We start from the raw sequence: 21,947 nt of genomic DNA on the forward strand, positions 1-21,947 counted from the left end.
GTAAGGGAGGCAATAAGTGAAAAAAAATAAAGCATTTAAATTACTAAAACAAGAAAGCAGTGAAGAACCACTAAAAACATACAGGGGAAAAAACTAAATATGTAAGGAAAATAAAAAAAACTGCCAAGGAGGAGGCAGAGAGACTGATTGACTACCTATTGGCCACCAAAGGTGGGCATGGTTTGCTATGTAAAGCAATGCATACTAAAACTGGAAATATGGCCCCGGGCATTGAGACATCAATGAACATTGGCACAGAAACCAATGGGCCATTCATTTACCTTTTGGACATCTGTCACAAACAATCCTGTAAAATACTATAAGAATGGGTTTAAGAATCACACTCACCATGACTGATACATGTAGAACATGAAGCTGTTCATCCAGTTCTTGTACCGGCTCTTGCACTGTTGGGGGAGTGCTATATGAAATGTGTTCCTGCACACGTAAAGACACATGAAAGTAAAGTGTTCCATTTTCCAGCCACTTCTGGGTCCAATGTACAAGAGAAATGTCCTCACTACTTCCAGACATTTCTGAAAACACAATAGTAGGAGAAAAAAGAAACAGTAAGTATCAAAATTACCGGTATACATGTACAGCGTAATATATAAAAGAACCGCCATGAAATTGATCAGGGTAGTTTAACCATATTACAGATACTGCGTGATATAATTTAAAGCACTACATCTAAATAGTGCAACTGCTTGACGCCTCAATAATACAATATTAACATGACAATACGGTAAAATATGTCCAGTTCTGCTAACCACATAAAAGCATGCTAGCATTAGGTCCATTGGCAGCCAAGAAAGTCTGCCAATGGACTTCATGCTATCATACTTTTATGTGGTTAGAAGAACTAGACATATTTCACCGTATTGTCATGCTAATATTGTATTACTGAGGCGTCCAGCAGTTACACTATCCTACTGGATAATCAGGATTTGAAAGAAGGATCATTCTATTTATCAGATAAGTAATAGTAATATCTACATAGGAGGGCGAGTTTAACAATATATTCCAATTGAAAAAAGAAATCTAATCTAAATCTCCAGCGGTAGAATAATGTCATTCCCAGCGCACTGCTGAGCCAGCCCCAGTCTACACAGCAAAGCCTACCAGAAAGTTTTGCAAAAACAATAAATAAGAGCTAGCCTATTATGACTACTATAATGGTTAGTCTGAAAGCAGCAATATTTCAGCCTATCAGTGGCTAGTCACATAAAAAATAACAAAAATGTACATAAAGAATTCTAAACACGAAAAAAATAAAAATGTGACTAGAAAACCGATTTAATGATGTCGTTTTCTGATTATACATTCCCTCTAAGCATTTTCAAACTTTCATACGAAACTTTAATTGTAAAACTACAAATAGTTCTTTAAAAAGATGCAAGTGACCAAAGTAAGATCAGACTATGTTCTCCGTCTTTTTCTGTTCCTTTGCGTGATTGCCATATTGATATAAGTGTTTGCTAGTAGTGATTAATATGTACAGATGATAGACTTATTAATGTATCACCTCTTGGATCTCTTTCAGAAGCCTCTTGCATATTTTAACGCTCTGTTCTTATCTTTTATCTGTGTATCCCTGCCATATTTTCCATTGCCGTACAGCAAGGTCTACGGATTGAACATAATAGTGATAACACCACAGGAATACATATTGACGCAGTTAAGATGTCTCATCTAACAAGAGATTACAATAAAAAAAGGAAATAAGATGAGTGAGACAAAAGGCTTGTGTATATCCGCAAGGATAAAAGTTCTTGCAGTAAACAACGGATAACAATTTGGGGAAAGGGAGATGGTTCATTAGATGTTCAATATTGAGCTATGGAAGCCAAGTACTTCGAGAACTTGGTAAGATACCATTAAATGAAAAGACTTATTACTGTATAGAAAGGCTTGTGTTCAGGAGCATGACTGGTGGAAAGAAACCTCATTGCAGATGTGAGTCAATGGGATATGACAGGCAGAAAAAAGACGAATACGTGAAGTGGAACTGACTACTCCTTTGTTGTGCACCACGCGGCCAAGATCTCCACAAGGAATTTGAGGTTGCAAGTACGCTGGGTGGGGAAGTTGAGTTCCTCTCCCAGGCTGCTGCATCGCTGCTCTGTGAATGCCACCAATTTCACTGTCAGACTGGGCCTGCCAAGTTTTACAGCGTATGTCTGCTGCTGTTCTTGAAGGAAGAGGTCCCATGAGTGCCGCAATCTCCTTGCGTTAACTGTAAGGTGGAGAGATTCGGTGTCAAGACACTGATATCAGTTGAAGTTGAAAGTTGGATATTGAATTAACGGTGGATCTCTGCTGCTGCTAATCACATCTTTGCCCTATGGAGACTGCATGTTGGCCCTATAAGAATTGTACTTGTTAACTAGTACAATCTCTCTAGGTCTACAGCAGTCGCAAGTAACCCTTTTAAATAAATGTGAGATAAGGTAAGAAAGCCAAGTAAAAAGTAAACCTAAGTATTGCTGCCGCAGATTATGATTCAGTATATATGATGTATCTTGTGGAGCCGGAGCTACGGCATACCAATTTAAGGGGCCACTCCGGTGAATTTTCTTTTCATTCATTGTGTACCGTGTTTCCCCGAAAATAAGACGATGTCTTATATTAATTTTTGCCCCAAAAGAGGATCTAGGCTTTTTTTTCGGGGGAAGTCTTATTATACTTACCTTGCAGGCTCGGTCCAGGTCCCTTCCACTGCTCTCCGGAGCTCCGACGCGCTTCTTGCAGTCCTCGGCCGCCCACAGAAGATCACTTCCTGGCTACAGGATTCATAAATCCTGCCTCCAGGAAGCGATGGCCCTGATTGGTGTTCGAGTGTTGCTCAGCCAATCAATGCAGCGCTCGATGAACCAATGCGATGGCTGTAATTGGTTCATTGAACACTGTACTGATTGGCTGAGCAGCGGTTGAAGAACCAATCACAGCCATCGCGTTGTGGAGGCGGGATTTATGAATTAGCTGAGCCATGGCATTGATTCACCAATTCATAAATCCCACCTCCACAAAGTGATGGCTGTGATTGGTTCTTCGACTGCTCCTCATCCAATCAATGCAGAGCTTGAGAACCAATCAGAGCCATTGCTTCCTGGAGGTGGGATTTATGAATCTTGTAACCAGGAAATGATCTTCCGTGGGCGGCCGAGGACTGGAAGAAGCGTGTCGGAGCTCCGGAAAGTAGTGGGAGGGACCTGAACCGAGCCTGCTAGGTAATGTATTCCTTTTTTTTAGGTAGTGCAGCTAGGGCTTATTTTCAGCATAGGGCTTATATTTCAAGCCTTCCAAAAATCCAGAAAAATCAGGTAGGGCTTATTTTATAGGGAAACAAGGTAGCTATCCTCCCAGTATATTAAAGTGAGATAGGGTTACCTTGGTTTCATTTCTATTTGAAACTGCTGGCTTCTTTCTTCTCTGATGGTCATGTGATCTAAATTCTGAGATTTACTTGGGGTTATGTGTTCAGTTTCTAGTCAGTTTCTTAGTCTGTATGATACTATTAAATAGATACTACCACGGGGGGCGGAGCCTGGACGCCGTGCGGTATGGCTGCTTGAACACAGCGCTCCCGTCTGCAGGCACCCTCAGAGACCCACAACAGCGATATTGAAGGCAAGACATGGGCAAATCTAGCAAGGAGAGAGGCACAGATCAACAGGGAACCCCCCGACAGCTGAAGGGACAAGCTGACATGCAGCGCTTCTTTAGAGAAAGGAGCGCTCGTTCACCGCGCCCCCCCTCTAAGATGGCGCCGGCCAGAGAGCAGGTTCCCGCTCCTGACAGGGGAGAGGAAGAGGAGGCTATCTCTGACGAGGAGGACAATGAGGGATTATCCAGAAGCGTTATGAAGGACTTACTTACTCAAGCTCTCCGTCCCATCAGCGCTGATCTGGCTGACATTAAAGAAGAGATCAGGCAGCTGGGGCACAGAGTGGAAGACCTGGAGTCCACTTCGGCAGCAATCACCACCCATGCAAAACAACTTGAGCAGGTTGTAAAAGAGCAACATACACACCTGAACAGGGTGTTGCTGATGCAGGAAGACCTCGAGAATCGGAATCGCCGCAATAACGTTCGCATCAAGGGGCTTCCGGAAGCGGTGACGGGTGAGTGCCTCCAAAGGGCTGCTAAGGTAATTTTTAACTCCTTGTTAGGCGAAGAAAGAGCTTCTTCAATTAACATTGAAAGAATCCACAGAGCTCTTAGACCTCCTCCTAATGCATCCGAACCAGCTAGAGACGTTATCTGCAAGCTGCTTAATTTTCCGGATGCCGCAGCTATTTTGAGAGCCACTAGATCTCACAGTGATCTAAAGTATGAAGAATCCCCAATCCAGATCTATCAGGACCTGGCACCCTCTACGCTAGCTAAACGACGAGCTTTGCGTCCTCTGCTAGAAATCCTCCGATCCAGAGATATAAAGTACGCATGGCTCTATCCGTTTGGTCTCAGCATCATGCATAGAGGCAAAAGAATAAATATGCGAACAACAGAGGATCTTCAGAGTCTCTGGCAACTATTAGATATCGAACCAATAGATATCCCTAATTGGCAGCCGCTTCCGGATCCTCCTCTCCTTCCTCAACTGGAGGACCCGGGGAGATGGCTCGCGGCGGGAAACGCTAAATCTCCTAGAGGAAAAAAGAAAAAAGCAAAGGAGGACCCGTGAGTTATTTGTCTACTCGGGGTCAGAATTCCCTGGGACTGAACAAGCTCAAATGTTAGAGGAAGGCGTTCTCTCATCTCGTGTTTGAATGATACAGTCACAGTGCCACATGGGTTCAGGATATTAATATCTTGAGGACTTTTAGGAGACCACGAGGCACTCGACGATTCGCAAGGCCTGTCCCTCCAGAAGTGATTGGAACGTAACAATTTCTCTTTTTTATTGTCGCACTGTTTTGATACTTCCCATTCAAGTTGATACCCGAGCGGGCTTGCTGCCGACCTAACCTGCTCACTTGCTGATTTTCAATACGCAAGTTATATTGTTATGAATGTTTATGTGTCTCTCTCTAATGTAAGGATTATCATGTTATGCCCTTTACAAGTTTTGCCAGGCTTATACGCGCGCGGCGGGGCTTTTCACCCAGTCGTGTGCGTAGATTTCGTCTCTTTTAGGGTCCGGGGCGATGCCTGCATGTCCAGGCAGTAAAAATGTATTCTGTCGGTTCACTAGGGCTTTTTTGCTCAGTGAGTCCACAGTAATCCGCCTCCCCAGGCTGTCGGGGACTCTGGGTCTGCTGACCCCCCCTGACACAAATTTTTGTTCTTCAGCTGACCAGCGTTAATTTGTTGCTGTTTTCTCGTCTGCTTTAGCTGTTATTTGTATTCCCCCTCCGTCCGTCTTGTTTGAAGCCCTACCTCCTCCCCCCCCCCTTCCTAAAAACCGTGTCCTGCACCCCTTACTGTGGGGGTTTCGGTGTGCCCGGGGAAGGGTCAGACGTCTGAGTGTATTTTCATCTGCTCTGAGCTCCGTTAACTCTTCCTGTTCCCCCCTTTCTCTCCATTGAAATATAGGATCGCAGTTATGGACAGCCTTCGTCTCACGTCCTTCAACGTCAGAGGACTAAACTCCCCCTCCAAGAGGCACGACCTGGCGCTTCTCCTTAAAAGGTATGAAACTAAAATCCTTTTTGCACAAGAGATACACTTCAAAAAGCAAAAACACTTCGATCTTCCAGGAAAACAATTCCCCAAGACCTTCCATAGCACTCACCCCTCGTCGGCCTCGAAGGGGGTATCCATTTTTATACATAAAACAATCAATTTTGTAGAGGATGCCCAATTCAGAGACGAGGAGGGTAGAGTCCTATTCATAAGAGGGACACTGAACAATGCAAAAGTTACATTAGCAAACATATACGCCCCTAATACTGAGCAGGTCCCTTGGCTTCTACAGCAATTAGAGATACTTAAACATTTCAGCGTAGGACAGTTGATTGTCGCGGGAGACTTGAATGTGGCCCTTAACCCCTCGCTGGACGCATCATCTGGCAGATCCCAAATTTCACAACCTAGACTGAAAAAGCTGGGTAGAACCCTACAAGAGCTAGGGTTGGTGGACGCCTGGCGTACACTACACCCTTCTACGAAGGACTATTCGTTTTTCTCCTCGGTGCACTCTACGTTTCAGAGGCTGGACTACCTCCTGGTCTCCTCTGACCTCCTCACGGCCTTGGTGGGAGCTGACATGGGCTCAATGACTATCTCAGATCACGCCCCAGTATATGTGAACATCAGAACACCCCATCCCCTTCCCCGGGAGTGGAGATGGTCTCTTAACGCTTCACTTCTGGATTCAGCAGAGGATAAAAAACAACTCTCCAAAGCTTTGGAGGAATATTTCCTCCTTAAAGGGGTTGTCCCGAGGCAGCAAGTGGGTCTGTACACTTCTGCATGGCCATAATAATGCACTTTGTAATGTACATTGTGCATTAATTATGAGCCATGCAGAAGTTATAAAAAGTTTTATACTTACCTGTTCCGTTGCTGGCGTCCTCGTCTCCATGGTGCCGACTAATTTTCGCCCTCCGATGGCCAAATTAGCCGCGCTTGCGCAGTCCAGGTCTTCTGCAGTCTTCTATGGGGCTCCGTGTAGCTCCGTGTAGCTCCGCCCCGTCACGTGCCGATTCCAGCCAATCAGGAGGCTGGAATCGGCAGTGGACCGCACAGAAGAGCTGCGGTCCACGGAGGAAGAGGCCATCTTCAGCGGTGAGTAGAGAAGTCACCGGAGCGCGGGGATTCAGGTAAGCGCTCCGGTGAGCTTTCTTTACCTCCCTGCATCGGGGTTGTCTCGCGCCGAACGGGGGGGGGGTTGAAAAAAAAAAAAACCCGTTTCGGCGCGGGACAACCCCTTTAACTCCTCAGACGATTTGGGAACTCCAATGGTATGGGAAGCCCACAAGGCTTACATGCGTGGCCTTCTAATTGCCCTGGGTTCACGAGTGAAAAAACGCGCCCAAAAAGAAATTGACACAAAATTAAAACAGATAGCGAAATTGGAACTGGTAGCGAAGCTGTCTCAGACAAAACAAAATCTGAACAATTTGTCGTCCCTGAGGGCGGAACTGAGACTCCTATTAACGGCCAGGTTCAACAAAAAACAAATGCAATTCAAACATAAAATATACGCGCAGGGTAATAGAGGGAGCAGACTGATGTCTGCCCTGATCAAGAAGGCCAGAGTAAGGAACCAGATCAGCTCTATAAAGTCACCTACAGGCGGCAGTTTGACCTCTTCTATAGACATAGCATCAGAATTCCAGAAATTCTATTCTGAGTTATACAATCTAAAGGGTCACTCCATATCAGAGGCTCCCAACGACCATAATACATTGATAGATGAATTTTTATGTCTCATCAAAATCCCTAAACTAAGTCATATAGAGGCAGCCTCCTTAATTGAGGAGGTAACACAATCTGAAGTGGAGAAGCTAATAGCAACTAGTCCCCCAAATAAAAGTCCGGGCCCAGATGGTCTCTCCATCCAATACTATAAGGCCTTCCTCCCTATATTGAAGCCGAAATTAACCGAGCTATTTAATAACCTAATGAGGGGGGCAGCCCTGCCGAGACAGTCCCAAGAAGCCCACATAACCCTTATTCATAAAGACAACAAGGATCCCGAACTATGTGCAAATTACCGCCCGATCTCTTTGATCAATCTAGACATGAAGTTATGGGCTAAGTTATTGGCTAAAAGATTAGAACCTTTCATGCCCTCGTTAATTAACGAGGAGCAGGCCGGTTTTGTTAAGGGGAGGGAGGGGAGGGACAACTGCGTCAAACTACTCCATGCAACCCGCTTCGCGCAGCATCATAAGATACCTCTGGCGTTGGTGGGTACTGATGCGGAGAAAGCTTTTTATCGGGTTGACTGGAAGTACATGGAAAGAGTCCTTCACCATTTCAATCTCCCGCCTGAGTTTGTTCGCGCAGTTTTCTCTCTCTATTCTTGCCCTTATGCCAGACTTAAAATTAATATTCTCTCCCCTCCCTTCGACATAAGGAACGGTACTCGGCAGGGCTGTCCTCTGTCTCCTTCCCTCTTTATCTTAGCACTAGAGCCATTGCTTCTAAAGGTGCGCCAGGACCGGATGATTCAGGGTCTTTCTTTCGGGAACCGTTCGTTCCACACAGCGGCTTTCGCCGATGACATTATCTTCTTGATCTCAGACCCTCGAAATAGCCTTCCTCGGCTCACCAAGGTGTTAGAAGACTTTAGCTCCGTTTCTAACTTTAAGATCAATTTTGCAAAATCAACGGTCTTGAATGTATCAATCCCCGAAACCCAATGTAAACAACTGAGAACTAACTCTCCATTCACCTGGTCGTCCACTGCGATGGACTACCTTGGCATTAGGCTATCCAGGAGAGCGGAGGACCTATATAAAGATAATTTTGCCCCTCTGCTGGTCCAGGTCAAGCACCTGCTCAAAACTTACGATGTTCCGTCTACATCTTGGTTCGGCAGGAAAAATATCATTAAAGCGTATATCCTGCCGATCATCTTATACAGGATCAGGATGATCCCCATCCACCTGCCTACAAACTTTTTCAAATTAATAAGAACGGCCTTCTCGGGCTTTGTGTGGAGGCAGAGGAGACCAAGGATAGCACACAAACTATTGACTAGGAGGAGCTCCGAGGGGGGAATCGATCTCCCAGACATTTACGATTTCTACCGAGCGGCGCAACTCCGCTATTGGATTGACTTAACTCAAGGCCGCAAGGATGACTTGCTGCCAGCGATGGTAGAGGGCTACAGTAACATCTCTCTACCAATGGAACTTTGGCTCCCTTCGAGAAACTTTTATAATACAAAAACTGTTAACCCTCTACTTAGAGGCCCTTGTGCTGTATGGGATGAGCTTAGGACGACACTTACTCCCTCTCCCTCCCCCATCCTTCCACTTCATTCCATCACCAAAACGCTGGACCTTCCATTAGACCCAAGCTCTGCCTCGGTCTGGAAGAGGTTTAATACATTTACAGTCACCGACCTACAATCACTCGCCCACCTCCACCCATCAGCCATTCTGGATAGTCTACTGCCATCCGAAAAATTCTCTTTTCTACACCGTGCCCACATTCTAGGGATCTTCAGGGATTTCTTAAAAACATATAGCTCAACTAGGCCGCAGACCCCCTTTGAGAAGGCCCTAGGGGAAAACAAAACCACGCTTAGGAAAATCTCGTTCCTAAGGAAAAAATTCATAACACCCCCACTTCCCTACAAACCAGCCTTCATCTCCTCTTGGGAGAAGGAGCTCAAGGTTTCACTAACTTCTAGCGAAGTAGAAGCTATTCTCAAGACTTCCTTTGGGATATCGCCCTGTGTACTCGCCCAGGAGGCGCATTATAAATTGTTAGCTACATGGTACCGGACCCCCCAGTGGCTCTTCGAGCATGGACTCGCCCCTCAGAATACCTGCTGGAGGTGCGAGAGTGCAGAAGGTTCGTACCTCCATCTCTGGTGGACATGTCCTAAAATAGCCCCCTTCTGGAGGAATGTGGAGATGATCGCCCAAAAAATCTCTCCAAACCTGCGGTTATCCCCAGACATGGTACTCATTTGGAGACCGTCTCCCCACTTTCAACCCAGGAAAAATAAACTTCTTGCCTTCCTATTTGATTCGGCCAAATCTCTAATACCCCACCTCTGGAGACAAAACACGTCCCCAACACTCGGACAGTTGAAAAGCAGAATAGACAACCTCTTCAATCTTGAAGAATTACATAGTTGGTCCACAAACTCACATGATAAATTTAACAATATTTGGTTACCATGGATTGGGCTGAGACAGATGGCGTGCTGGGATGAGTGAGACGGAGGCTGATCCTATCTTCTAAGGTACATCACCTACCCCACCAGGTATACTGATCCTGCTTCACCAACCCCCCCCCCCTCCCTTGCTCCCTCCCTCTCTTTCCTCCCCCCCTCAGTCCTTTGTCCGTGTCCTGTACTTGTAAGTCTTTAAGTGTTGTGTCCCCCTCCCCCTGTTCTCGACTGCATTATTCCATTTGTACATTGTAGCTAAGAATGTGCGCGTACTCCAGGTGCAAGTTTGCCTTTTTTCTTTTGTTTTTTGTAGAGGTATAAGTAAAGCCCAGCAGACCCTCAAACAAGGATTTTGATGTAGTTCTCATTTCATATTGCTGCAGATGTACAAACCACGTTCTATGTAAGATGTATACCAGTCATTCCTGTGTTTATATTTGTTTGTTTATTGCAAAATGTAAATAAAAATGGATTTAAAAAAAAGAAAAAAAAAATAGATACTACCACAGAAACTGCCTAGAGGGGGGACACAAACTCATATCACAGTTATTGATGATGATTAGAGACTCATGCCACAGAGTTATAATTGAGGAGATCACAGCTCATCCTCTTGACTGTGCACCTGTGGTCTGTAGCTTATTTAGATGACTACAGAATATAATGTAAGTGTTTTAGCTGTAGCAGAGATGGTACAGTTTCCAACTGCTGATGTAATGCTGTGCTGATGCATCATGAGATTGATGAGCAAACACCTCAGCATCAAGATGCAGCCTGAGAAGCATCAGACAGGAGTTTGTTTTGCATGGAAATGACTGCAATATATAAAGAAGACCTCCAGAGTGTAACAGGCAATCAGGTGAGTGTGCTTGGGCTGGAGTTGCCCTTTAATATGCCTGGCATTAGTCTTAAAAGCTGTTCTTTAATGAAGAAAGTATTTCCGGTGGTTTGAAAGGACATCCCCACAGTATGAAAACCAAGTATGGCGGGCATTCTCTAAGCCATTAATATGTATAATATGTAATTTTCTGACTCAGACAACCAGTATTAAAATGGTTGCTTTATTCATCAGTAGAAAACTACAACACAGCACTCCCTTGGACTGGTTTCACACGGGCAAGAGAATTGTGCTATTTTTGCGCGATTCACGAGAGTCAGTAAAAAAGCAGATTGTGAAACCAATGATTTTCCTGGTTTCCTTCCCATCAGCGATGTTTTCACTGATGTGATGTTGAGAGAACAAAAAAAAAATTGAGGCATGCTCTATCTTACTGCAATGTGCGAAAAATCGCGATCGCCCATGTGAATACTATTAGTATACTAGTACAGGTATCTCGTACATTATAACAAACTCACGCAGTGTGTGGAGATGATCTGACAGACATAATCACCAGCCGCTCCAGCTTAGCGACATTGTCACTTTAGATGAAGGATAGTAACGATGTCCTTGTTCAGATCACCCAATCGGAGTGCGCCATGATTTCAGCCTGAATCCAAGAAGGGGCTTAGACTAAAGTATCAATAGAAAGACGGAAATAAAAACAGCGATCAGGGAACCACTATTATGATAGAGGTCAAGCAACAATAAGGAGTGTCTACTTACTTCACCGTGGGGGACAACTGATAAGTAATGAATGACATCGGAAGAGGGTAAGTTACTAACAGATAGAATGCTGCAATAATCAATGATGAAAGATGCTTCTGGCTTGTTTACAATCCATAGTTTTCTATGAACAATTCCAATGATAATCCAGGATCGTGGATTATGTATATAACCACACATCCAATCACATTTTACCAGATGTTCCATGTAGGCTTGATGAAGAGAGCACCTTCGAAAATTTTGAAAAGCATTGCCAGGGATGTTTTTTTAATTTTTAGATTTGCTAATAAGAGATTGAGATTGTGTATATAACCACACATCAAGTCAAATTTTACAAGATCTGTGATCCTGGATTATTAGTGGAATCATTTACGGGTAACTATGGATTATTCACAAGCCAAGAGCATGCTTTCATCATAGATTATAGGGACAGGGAGAGTAAAAGCCCTTTTATAAGCAATGGTTATCACTCAAAAGTTGTTCAAACAGCCAAAAGTGAGCAATAATCATTACGTGTAAGCGCTGGTAGTCATGCGTTATACGCTCTCTTGTCATTTGCTGATGGTGTTTAGCCAGCATAAAAACCGTTGTCAAGTCGCTTAAAATCCATTCCATTTGAATGCAAAATGTTCAGACATTTGAGTGGCTATGGGGATTTGAGGAGAGTAAACAATGCACTCATTGTGTTTACCTTGCATACACAATGAGTACATTGTTTACTCATGCCAGAAGAGGACAATGGAATTCTGCTGGCCAGCTAATCCCTTGCATAAACAGAGACCCACCTGAGCAAACAACTCCTACTAAGTTGCCTTTAGCTAAAGAGGGAATGGAGATGATTAAAAGGCATTATCTGTTTGTTTAGTCGTGTGACCGTTCTAGCAATAATCCTGCATGTGAAAGGGAGTGTATGTCCATGCACTGTGCGATCTCTACGGACACTGCACATTGCATGTACTGTTGTCGTCTGTGACCAGACAACCATCAGTCCATGTGAATAGTCTCTAAGGCTACAATGGGGCCAAGTGCTGTCATATGCTCGAATGCATAGATAGCACGTGGCCCAAAAATATGGACGTTTGAATTGCCCCTTAATGTTGCTTCAAACATTATTGCTTGGCCACCATCTGCATAATATCTCTTCCCTAGGCCCTGTTCTTAACTCCTCCGTTTCACTCATCAGGGCTCAATTAGTAAAGTTAGAAAGAGAGAAGACCAAGAAGACTGAGCTTTAAACCCGAGTGAATGGTCAATGTAGAGAAACTTACTGTCAATATGAAAGAGATGTTAGTAATTTCTGAGACAAACTCTTAAAGGACAAGGTGATTGACCTAAAGAATAGGTTCAGAAGATCAAACTTAAGGAACATCGGTTTCCTGAAAACAGCTAGGGAAATGATCCAGTCAAATTTATTCAAGAATGACTTTTATGTAATCTTTCAAGAGTTGCATTGTCTGAGTTTTTTGATATGGAGAGAGAGCGTCATGTTCCATCTTGTGTTTCACCTCGGGGCAGAAGACCTCAAGCTATCCTTATTAATCTCTAAGGGTTGTGATATAATTCTAAAGTCACTTAGAACTGCCAATACTCTTACTTACAATGGCCGGCAAATCATGGTATTCCCGGACTACACAGTGGACAAGGAAAAGAATTGTAGAAAATTCTCAGAGGTTAAAAAAAGATTGAAGCTTGCAGATATCAAATATTCTCTATGATGCCCTGCAAAACTGAGGTTAAGACCTAGTGGAGTGCCTTTTCTTATTGATTCGGTCTCAGAAGTGACTCGAGTTTACCGACGCCAAGAATTTTATCTGGTGAAAATGTATTGGCCTGGTTAAAAGCAAATAATTGTAACCTGTCTACCTGGTCAGTAATGGTTGTGTGTGAAGGAACCTATTTAGGGAGGGTGTTTTATTGTGATTTGGGGGACTCGGAGGTAGGGAATCGAAGAGTTTTTTTTTCTTTGTGCAAATTTGAAGTATTAACCTGGAATAGAAGGGGGTTTGTGGATAACATGAAATGTCTTGCTGAATGGGGGGTGAGGAGGGGGAGGAGGGGGTTTGCAGATGAAGTCAAATGTCTTGCTACATTTAATTTAATTCTGAATCATTTACCAGCCACTGTTGAGTCCAGGGGTGGATTGGAAACTCAAAGTGACCTTGAAAAAAAATTTCAGACTTGCCCCTTGTTGTAGGTTTGCCAGTAAACATCTAGCCACGACCACGTTGGCGGTGGACGTGAAGAAGCCTATGCGGCATGCATAGCTTGCCACAGCAGATTTTCTATGAAGAGCCGAAAATGTTAGAACTGGTATTATACGTTAAGCTGACACTTATTTTTGACCCGTTAGACCTCAATGACATAAATGAACATCATAGACTGCCTTAACAGGAATTGTACAGGAACCACATCCACTATATGCAGTAATACTCATTGGTGCATAATCTTGTAAATATCCATAATCTTGCTCACCTTCAAGCCATTAATAAAAGCCATGAAAAACAGGGTGGCCAATGTGTCTTCACTGACATCATGAAGCTGCCACAATCCACCACTGCAGCCTTTCAGTGACCATGATCTCCCCTACTTGGCACACCCTCTTGCTCCTCCCACAGAAGAAATCTGCTAGGTGCGAATGCACCTTCAGGTTCACAAGTAGCAGAATTGCTGCAGATTTTCCGCAGGAAAAAAACTGTCAAAATTTACATAAATTGGTGTAGATTTTGATGTGGATCCACATCAAAATCCTCAGCACAAAATATGCTATGAATTTTGGCAAGAATCTGCAACAAACCACGCAACGTGTGAACAGACTCTTAGCGCAGGTTTTACCTTTAAAAACTGCCCATAAGGCCAGATTCACACAAGTATAAATCAATAGAGCCCATAGCACTCAGGTATAAGGCCGATGAGATATAAAATTAGTTTTACTGCGCATGCTCGGCCTATTACTGTTTCAGTGATGCAGCCGAACATGCGCAGTAACAGGATACTGACCGGAACATAAAGGAAAACACTTCATGTTCAGATCATACTACAGTTCTTCTGGCGAGTACACCTTTATTACAGGTTCAGCTTATTACTGTTTCTATGGGCTCCATTGAATTCAATGGGGCCCAAAGAAGTGTATAGTCGCGGGAGCACATGCAAAGTGAGAGGGAGCGTTCAGTGCTTGAACACACCCAGCCCAGTTCTGAACATGCGCCAAGCTGGGAGAGGGTACTGCTCACATGGGAAAAATAGGGTTCAAACGGGCCCACCTGACCATGTGATCCCTCTACTTGGTGTGTAGAGCATAGGCCGGTAGCAATGACAGAGATGAGTATATGGTGTTTTATTGCACTTTCTGTAAATTAAAAAAAAAAGATCGTCCACGACCCACCTGGTCCTTCAGGATTTTTCCAGGCGGGTTCAATGGCTAGTCCGCCCCTGGCTGAGTCATACTTGGATACAGATACTGTACACTATTTTACAAAAACCTAACATTATATTAACATCATCCTAAGAAGGAGGTGTCTTCATGTCTTCGATTCACATTGTATTTAATTCCATCCAAAAAAAATAATAACCATGACCGTAATATACGAGGGGTACCCAAACGGAACAGAAATCTGCTTCTTATGAGCAGTAAATGGTATTGTGTCCGCGCTCCAAAAGTGGAGATGTATAAATAGCAATTATAAATCTATAGTCTATATAGAAATGCATATAGAAGTGGGCGGGGCATTACTAGTAGCGTATTCTGCTAGGTGAATGTCTGTGGAACCCTTCTAAGTCGGTATACCAACCAATTGCTGGGGAAGGTTGCATTCGGCTCCAGTGATTTTTTTTCCCAACAAGTTGTTCAGTTTCTCGCCAGTTTGTGATGAATGATTCATACATAAAGTACTAGTAAAAAAAAAAAACGTCACACAGAACATGATGGATTGAGTTCGGAGGGTGAGGCAAAGGTATCATGCTGGGTTTTTTTTGTCAGAGATTGCTTAACACTTAGCGCTGTGCAGGCAAAACTGGTTCTTCCATCATAGCAATGCGCCTGGTCACAGCGCAGAGTACACCAAGAGTGCAACACTAATTTGGTCCTGAAGGCATGCAAGATATGTTACCAATATTCTGCTAGAGTGCTGGGAGTATGAAGTGGTGTTTGGCATGCCTATGGCGGCCATAGGGCTGAACATGCAGCAAGAGAGCCTCCACCCTTCCGACTGGTCCAGATACAAACCCATATGTGAGTGCGGTCACATTGCTGGTTACAGGATAATATCACTACATTGCATTTTTCGCTTCATAGGACACCACACCTCTTCCCTACCAAAGTGGGTGGGGGGGAGTCAGTGCATCCTATAAAGCGAACTTGCCGAAATTCCGACCAGCTGGCAGCTGTATGAAAAGGATCACATGTCCTTCTCACATAGCTGCTGGCTGGGACCACATACATAGCAGGGGAGCCCGTACTAACAGCTGATTGGTGGGGCAGGGGAGCACTCAGTAATTAGCTGTTCATACAGGCGTCTCTTCTCCCCTGCTGTGTGATAATACCAGAGTAGATAAAAAATCTCAGCACTCAGTAGAGAACGACTCCCGGATCTCTTCCACATAAAACTTTATTTCAATATAAATGCAACACCTTTTGTCGCCACACTGCGACTTTCTCAAGTGCTGGCTGTGATTGGTTCTCGGTTCAACCAATCAGAGCCGGTGCTTAATGAACCAATCATAGCCATTCATTGAAGTGCTGAGGGAAGTGCTGAAGTGCTGATTATTTTTTTTTCATTGAATAGCTGTGATTGGTTCATCGAGCACTGGCTTGGATTGGCTGAGCCATGGCGCTAGAGAACCAATCACAGCCAGACGCTTCCTGGAGGCAGGGTTTTTCAAGTCTACCGGGGACCTGAGGAGATGTGCGGCGGACAGCGCCTCTTAGGTGATGCATTTTTTTATGCAGCTAGGGCTTATTTAAGGGCTTTTACAGTAGGATTTCCTACTGTAAAAGTTGCATTGCACCGCACGAAAACCACGTTTTTGTGCAATGCAACACAAAGGATGGCTCCATAGGGAAACATGGGCTACAAAACATTGCTGATGTGAAGGAACCCATTGAAAAGCATGAGCTTCACATACATGCAATTTAGGCCTCTCTCACACGGGCTACAAAATTGCGAGATTTTATAGCGATGTGACATGGCTACAAAACGCCTGTATGTGAAGCCCATGGTTTCCAATGGGTTCCTTCACATGAGATGTTTTGTAGCCTGAAAGAACCCATTGGAAACCATGAGCTTCACATGCATGCATTTTGCAGCGATGTCGCTTCGCTACAAAATAATGCGATTTTGTATCCCGTGTGAAATGGGCCTAAATTGAACTATTTTATTATTTTAGCCTTTAATTTGTAATAACCAATTCATCAAGACACTTAGCATGCAGTCACATAGCACCAGTGCAGCAGCATGTGTTGCTAAGGAGTTAAAGTGGAATGATGTAGTTTGTATCCCCTATGAGATAACCATTCCGGCACAAATTTCCTGTGGCTCTTCATTGCACCATTCCTTTATTTTTCCTTTTAGAGATGTCTGAATAAATTGACAAACTGGTTGTTATCATTGCTGTTGCTAATGCGGCATGTCCATCCACACGATCTATTTGTGAAGGTGAATGGGAAAAGCATGATGCGGAGTTCTAAGACAAGACGCTCCAGAATTGTTGTTTCGCCGGCAATACAATGTTCCAATGTACCTTTTGTATCAATTGCTCGTGATTTTTAAGGTCTTTGCTTGTATTCATTTAATAGGAGTTGTTCGTTGTTTACTGTCAAGAAATAAAAATATGTCCTGGTCATATGAGAGGGAACGCTCATAACCGTAATGAACAATGCTCCAATGTGTCCATTACTTTATAGATTTTTATTCACTGTGAGTGGAAGAGTAATTGATGCAGAAAGTCGTATGACTTTTTTATTATACAACAAATAACCTTTCTTTACTGAAATGTAATACCCTTTTAAATGATAAAGATCAATGTGAGCAGCATACTGTAAATCGCCGGTAAGCTCCCCTAGTGGGGTCTGCAGGCTCGAATCAGCCGTTCAGCCTTGCTTTTACTTCCATCTTTTAGTGTTTATAGATCTGGATTTTCACTCTGCTGGCTCCTTCCCCACAGTCACAAAAACATTCAAACTCCAATTCCCAAGTCAATAAGGGCACTTCGTCATCATCCCTATGCTCTGTCAGTGTTGCTGCAGTCAAGACTTATTTTCTTAAAACTAAATAAGTTCTAGATGCCCACACAGTTATTGCTATGGCCACCGGTATCCCCTCTCACCTCCTTCTCTCACTAGTCACAACTGTTGGCATCCTCGAGCCCTCTGTCTGCAGATACTGCACCAATCACCTGGCCGCTGCCTCTAACCATAGGGCATATGCCCGATTAACCGCTTAAAGGGTGGCGTGGTGCCTAGCTTTCCCATCCCCAGCTTATCCCAGCCTTTATCTGGTAATTTTCAAGGCATCTCCCCCCATTAGAATACATTCCTAGTGGTCTTCTGAAGGTGTTTCTGTACCCACGTTTTGATTCTCTGCCTGAATATCCAGTCTTTCCATACTCTGCCTGTTCGGATCTTGAGCTATTTACCAACTTCAGCTTGCCTAACCGCCACCTGCCCTAACCTCTATTCTATATACTATACTGCATGAACTCTACCGGTCCAGACCTTGGTCTGTTATCCGACTCCGTCTTTGCCCGATTCTCTGAAATCAAGCTCTTATGCCTTTTGACCTGCCCGGGTCAGCTGTCAAGGTATAGACAGTACTCCTGAGATAATGTCCAGTAGGTTCTCTGCAGGGAAGACCAGATCCCTCTAAAAAGGAGGTTAAAGGGTGAAGACCGGGTACTTCTTTAAGCTGCTCTTGGCCTTGGCCCAAGTCTAATCAGTAAGTGATAGAGATATATTTTATTCTTGGGGATGGAGTGAGGGGGGAGAGATGACATAAGTCCTTTTCAGACACTTTCTCTTTTTTATAGATCGTCTGGGTGCAAATTTTAAGGTATTTTCTTGACTGATAATTTTAGTTGCTGATATCTACATCAGGTACATCAATAAAATATTGATCAGTAAAGGTCAATTTGCTATGGCCGCACAGAACCCTAAGACCCCATCCCTAACTGCCTGGCCATGAGTGGTAGACTAATAAAAATATCTTTTGGAGAAAAGCTGGTTAGAACTATATATATCAGAACCATGCACCAATACCGACTATTTCAATTGTACTACAGTTTTAGCCCTCATTCTTGAAGTATATTGAAACAATGGCTCTATAGATTACCCAGTTGCCCCTTTGGCTCTAGTCCACAGAGTCACGGCTTCCAGTTCTATGAAGTTCTAGAATTTTAGTAGTCATAAGTAGAGATGAGCGAGCGTACTCGTCCGAGCTTGATGCTCGTTCGAGTATTAGCGTGTTCGAGATGCTCTTTACTAGAGACGAGCACCACGCGATGTTCGAGTTACTTCCATTTTCTTCCCAGAAAAGTTTGTGCCGTTTTCTGGCCAATAGAAACACAGGGAAGGCATTACAACTTCCTCCTGTGAAGTTCCAGCCCTATCCCACCCCCCTGCAGTGAGTGGCTGGGGAGATCAGGTGACACCCGAGTATATAAACTGGGGCCGGCCGCGGCTCGCCACAGATGCACGCTGAGAGACATTAGGGAAAGTGCCGCCCTGCTGTAGCTGCTATAGGGAGAGTGTTAGGCTGTTATCTTCATCTTCAAGAACCCCAGCGGTCCTTCTTAGGGCCACATCTGACCGTGTGCAGTACCGTTGAGGCTGCTTTTAGCAGTTTTGCACTTTTTTTTTTTGTATATCGGGCGTGCAGACCATAGCGTCCTCAGTCTGCAGTCATTTTACTGAGTATAGGGGCAGTACTGATGAAGCAGGGACAGTGGTACAGGGAAAGAGATATACTGGCTATATAGGCAGTGGGCTTTTTCAAAAAAATTAGAAAAAAAAAATCTTTGGGCTGCCTGTGACCGTGTTCAGTTTACTGCGTGTCTGCTGGGGGTAGTAGTCGCTCACTATTACCCAGCTTGGTGTTACTGCAGCCTTGCGCATAATTTTTTCTGGCTGCACTGTGCTTTCAATAACCACAGTCATCCTCCAACAGGGAAATCCATATACAGGCTATATAGGCAGTGGGCTTTTTCCCAAAAATTTGAAAAAAAATACTATATTTGGGCTGCCTGTGACCGTCTTCAGTTTACTGCGTGTGTGCTGGGGGTAGTAGTCGCTCATTATTACCCAGCTAAGCCTGTGACCTTCTACAGTTTACTGCGTGTCTGCTGGGGGTAGTAGTCGCTCATTAATATCCAGCCTTGCGCATAATTTTTTCAGGCTGCACTGTGCTTTCAATAACCACAGTCATCCTCCAACAGGGAAATCCATATACAGGCTATATAGGCAGTGGGCTTTTTCCCAAAAATTGGAAAGAAAATACTATATTTGGGTTGCCTGTGACCGTCTTCAGTTTACTGCATGTGTGCTGGGGGTAGTAGTCGCTCATTATTACCCAGCCAAGCCTGTGACCGTGTACAGTTTACTGTGTGTCTGCTGGGGGTAGTAGTCGCTCATTATTACCCAGCTAAGCGTTACAGCAGGCTTGCGCATAATTGTTTCCTGGCTCTGCTGTGTCCGTTACATGATCGCCGTCATCCCGATAGAGGGAAAGAGTATACATATATACGCTGCATACGGTGTCTGTCCGGTTTTTCACCTCACCATTTAAAAAAAATTGAAGCAAAATACTTAAGGCCTACCACTGGCCTTTGGCCACTTGACTGGTTCTTCGCTGTGAATTCCAGTAGCTCAGTCATACGCACCTACGTCTCACTACAGGCTTGCGCATAATTGTTTCCTGGCTCTTCTGTGTCCGTTACATGATCGCCGTCATCCTGCCAGAGGGAAAAAGTATACATATATATGCTACATACGGTGTCTGTCTGCTTTTTCACCTCACCATTTTAAAAAATTGAAGCAATATACTTAAGGCCTACCACTGGCCTTTGGCCACTTGAACCTATTGTTTTTTAGACTGGGCTGCCTCCAGGCCTAGTTAAAAATTAAGCCACAGTACGCTAAGCGATTAATGGGTTTCACCTGCCCTCTGGGTTGGGCATGGGCAATTTTTCTGGGGTACATTTGTACTGTCGGTCCAACAATTTTTCGGGCCCTCGCCTACAATGTAATCCAAGTAATTTTTATGGGCTTCGCCAGCACTCATGGTACACCACTGTGTCTGGGGTTGGCCTACACATTTGCTACAGAAATGTAACTCTCTTCTGCCTACCTATACTTCTGCCACAGTAATGCTACAGGGGTCTGACTATACTTCAGCAACAGAAATGTTACTTCGGTCTGCCGATACTTCTGCTCCTGAAATGTTACCTTGGTTGGTGTATACTGTTACTACTGTAATTTTACTAATACTGGGCTCTGCCCATAATGCTTCAACGGAAATGTTACTGGGGCAGGTCTATACTGCTATAACAGAAATGTAACTAATAGGGGGCTTTGCCCATACTGCTTCTACGTTACTGTTGCTGGGGCCTGTCTATACTCCTACTACTGAAATCTTACCAATACTACGCTCTCCCTACACTGCTGCCAGGGAAATGTGAAACTGCTGCTTTGTCTCTACTGCTTCTACGTTGCTGTTGCTGGGGTCTGTCTATACTGATACTACTGAAATGTTACTGGGGTCTGTGTATACTGTTGCAAATGAAATGTTAGTGGGGTCTGTCCTCACTGCTGCCAATGAAATGTTACAGGGGTTTGTGCATACGCTTACCGCTGAAATGTTACTAATTCTCGGCTCTGCCTATGCTGCTGCTACTGCAATGTTACAGGGTAGTGGAAACGGAGGCTTCCCAAAGACATGATGGTGGCGAGGCCACGCTACTAGATACCAAAGGCGCGACAACTTTTCAGCAACGCGGTCACTGGGAAGGTGCATATAACCACGGACACGGGGACAGGACACGTACTGCCTCAAAAACTTTCCCGTCCTCCTTCTCCAACTATGAAAACATTCTTGGCCGAAGCCCACCTGCATTTAATCTGACGTTAGCTCTGCTGTCCAGGGCACTGCAATGGGATATATTTATGTACCGCCGGTGGCTTCCTGGGACCCACCCATGCTGTCGGTCCACACGGAGTTGTAACTGCATGTGTCTACTTATAAAGAACCCCAGTCTGACTGGGGCATGCAGTGTGGGCCGAAGCCCACCTGCATTAAATCTGACGTTACCTCAGCTGTGCTGGGCACTGCAATGGTATATATTTATGTACCTCCGGTGGGTTCCAGGGAGCCACCCATGCTGTCGGTCTACAGGGACTTCACATAGGGGATTTGTACCTGCCTGTGTCTATGTATTAAGAACCCCGGTCAGGTTGGGCATGCAGTGTGAGCCGAAGCCCACCTGCATTTAATCTGACGTTACCTCAGCTGTGCTGGGCAATGCAATGGGATTTATTTATGTACCGCCGGTGGTTTCCTG

At 44.4% G+C, this 21,947-nt stretch overlaps 1 protein-coding gene across 1 annotated transcript in view; it reads right to left on the reverse strand.

The window, feature by feature from the left end:
• ASTN2 (astrotactin 2) overlaps positions 1 to 21,947 on the reverse strand; it is a 728,537-nt gene that overhangs the window by 571,920 nt on the left and 134,670 nt on the right. The window contains exon 2 of the mRNA XM_066580842.1: positions 349 to 536. Coding sequence (XP_066436939.1) covers positions 349 to 536 — 188 coding nt within the window. The remainder of the gene's footprint in view (positions 1 to 348; positions 537 to 21,947) is intronic.

Source organism: Eleutherodactylus coqui, chromosome 10, assembly GCF_035609145.1.
Source record: "Eleutherodactylus coqui strain aEleCoq1 chromosome 10, aEleCoq1.hap1, whole genome shotgun sequence".
Classification (NCBI taxonomy): Eukaryota; Metazoa; Chordata; class Amphibia; order Anura; family Eleutherodactylidae; genus Eleutherodactylus; species Eleutherodactylus coqui.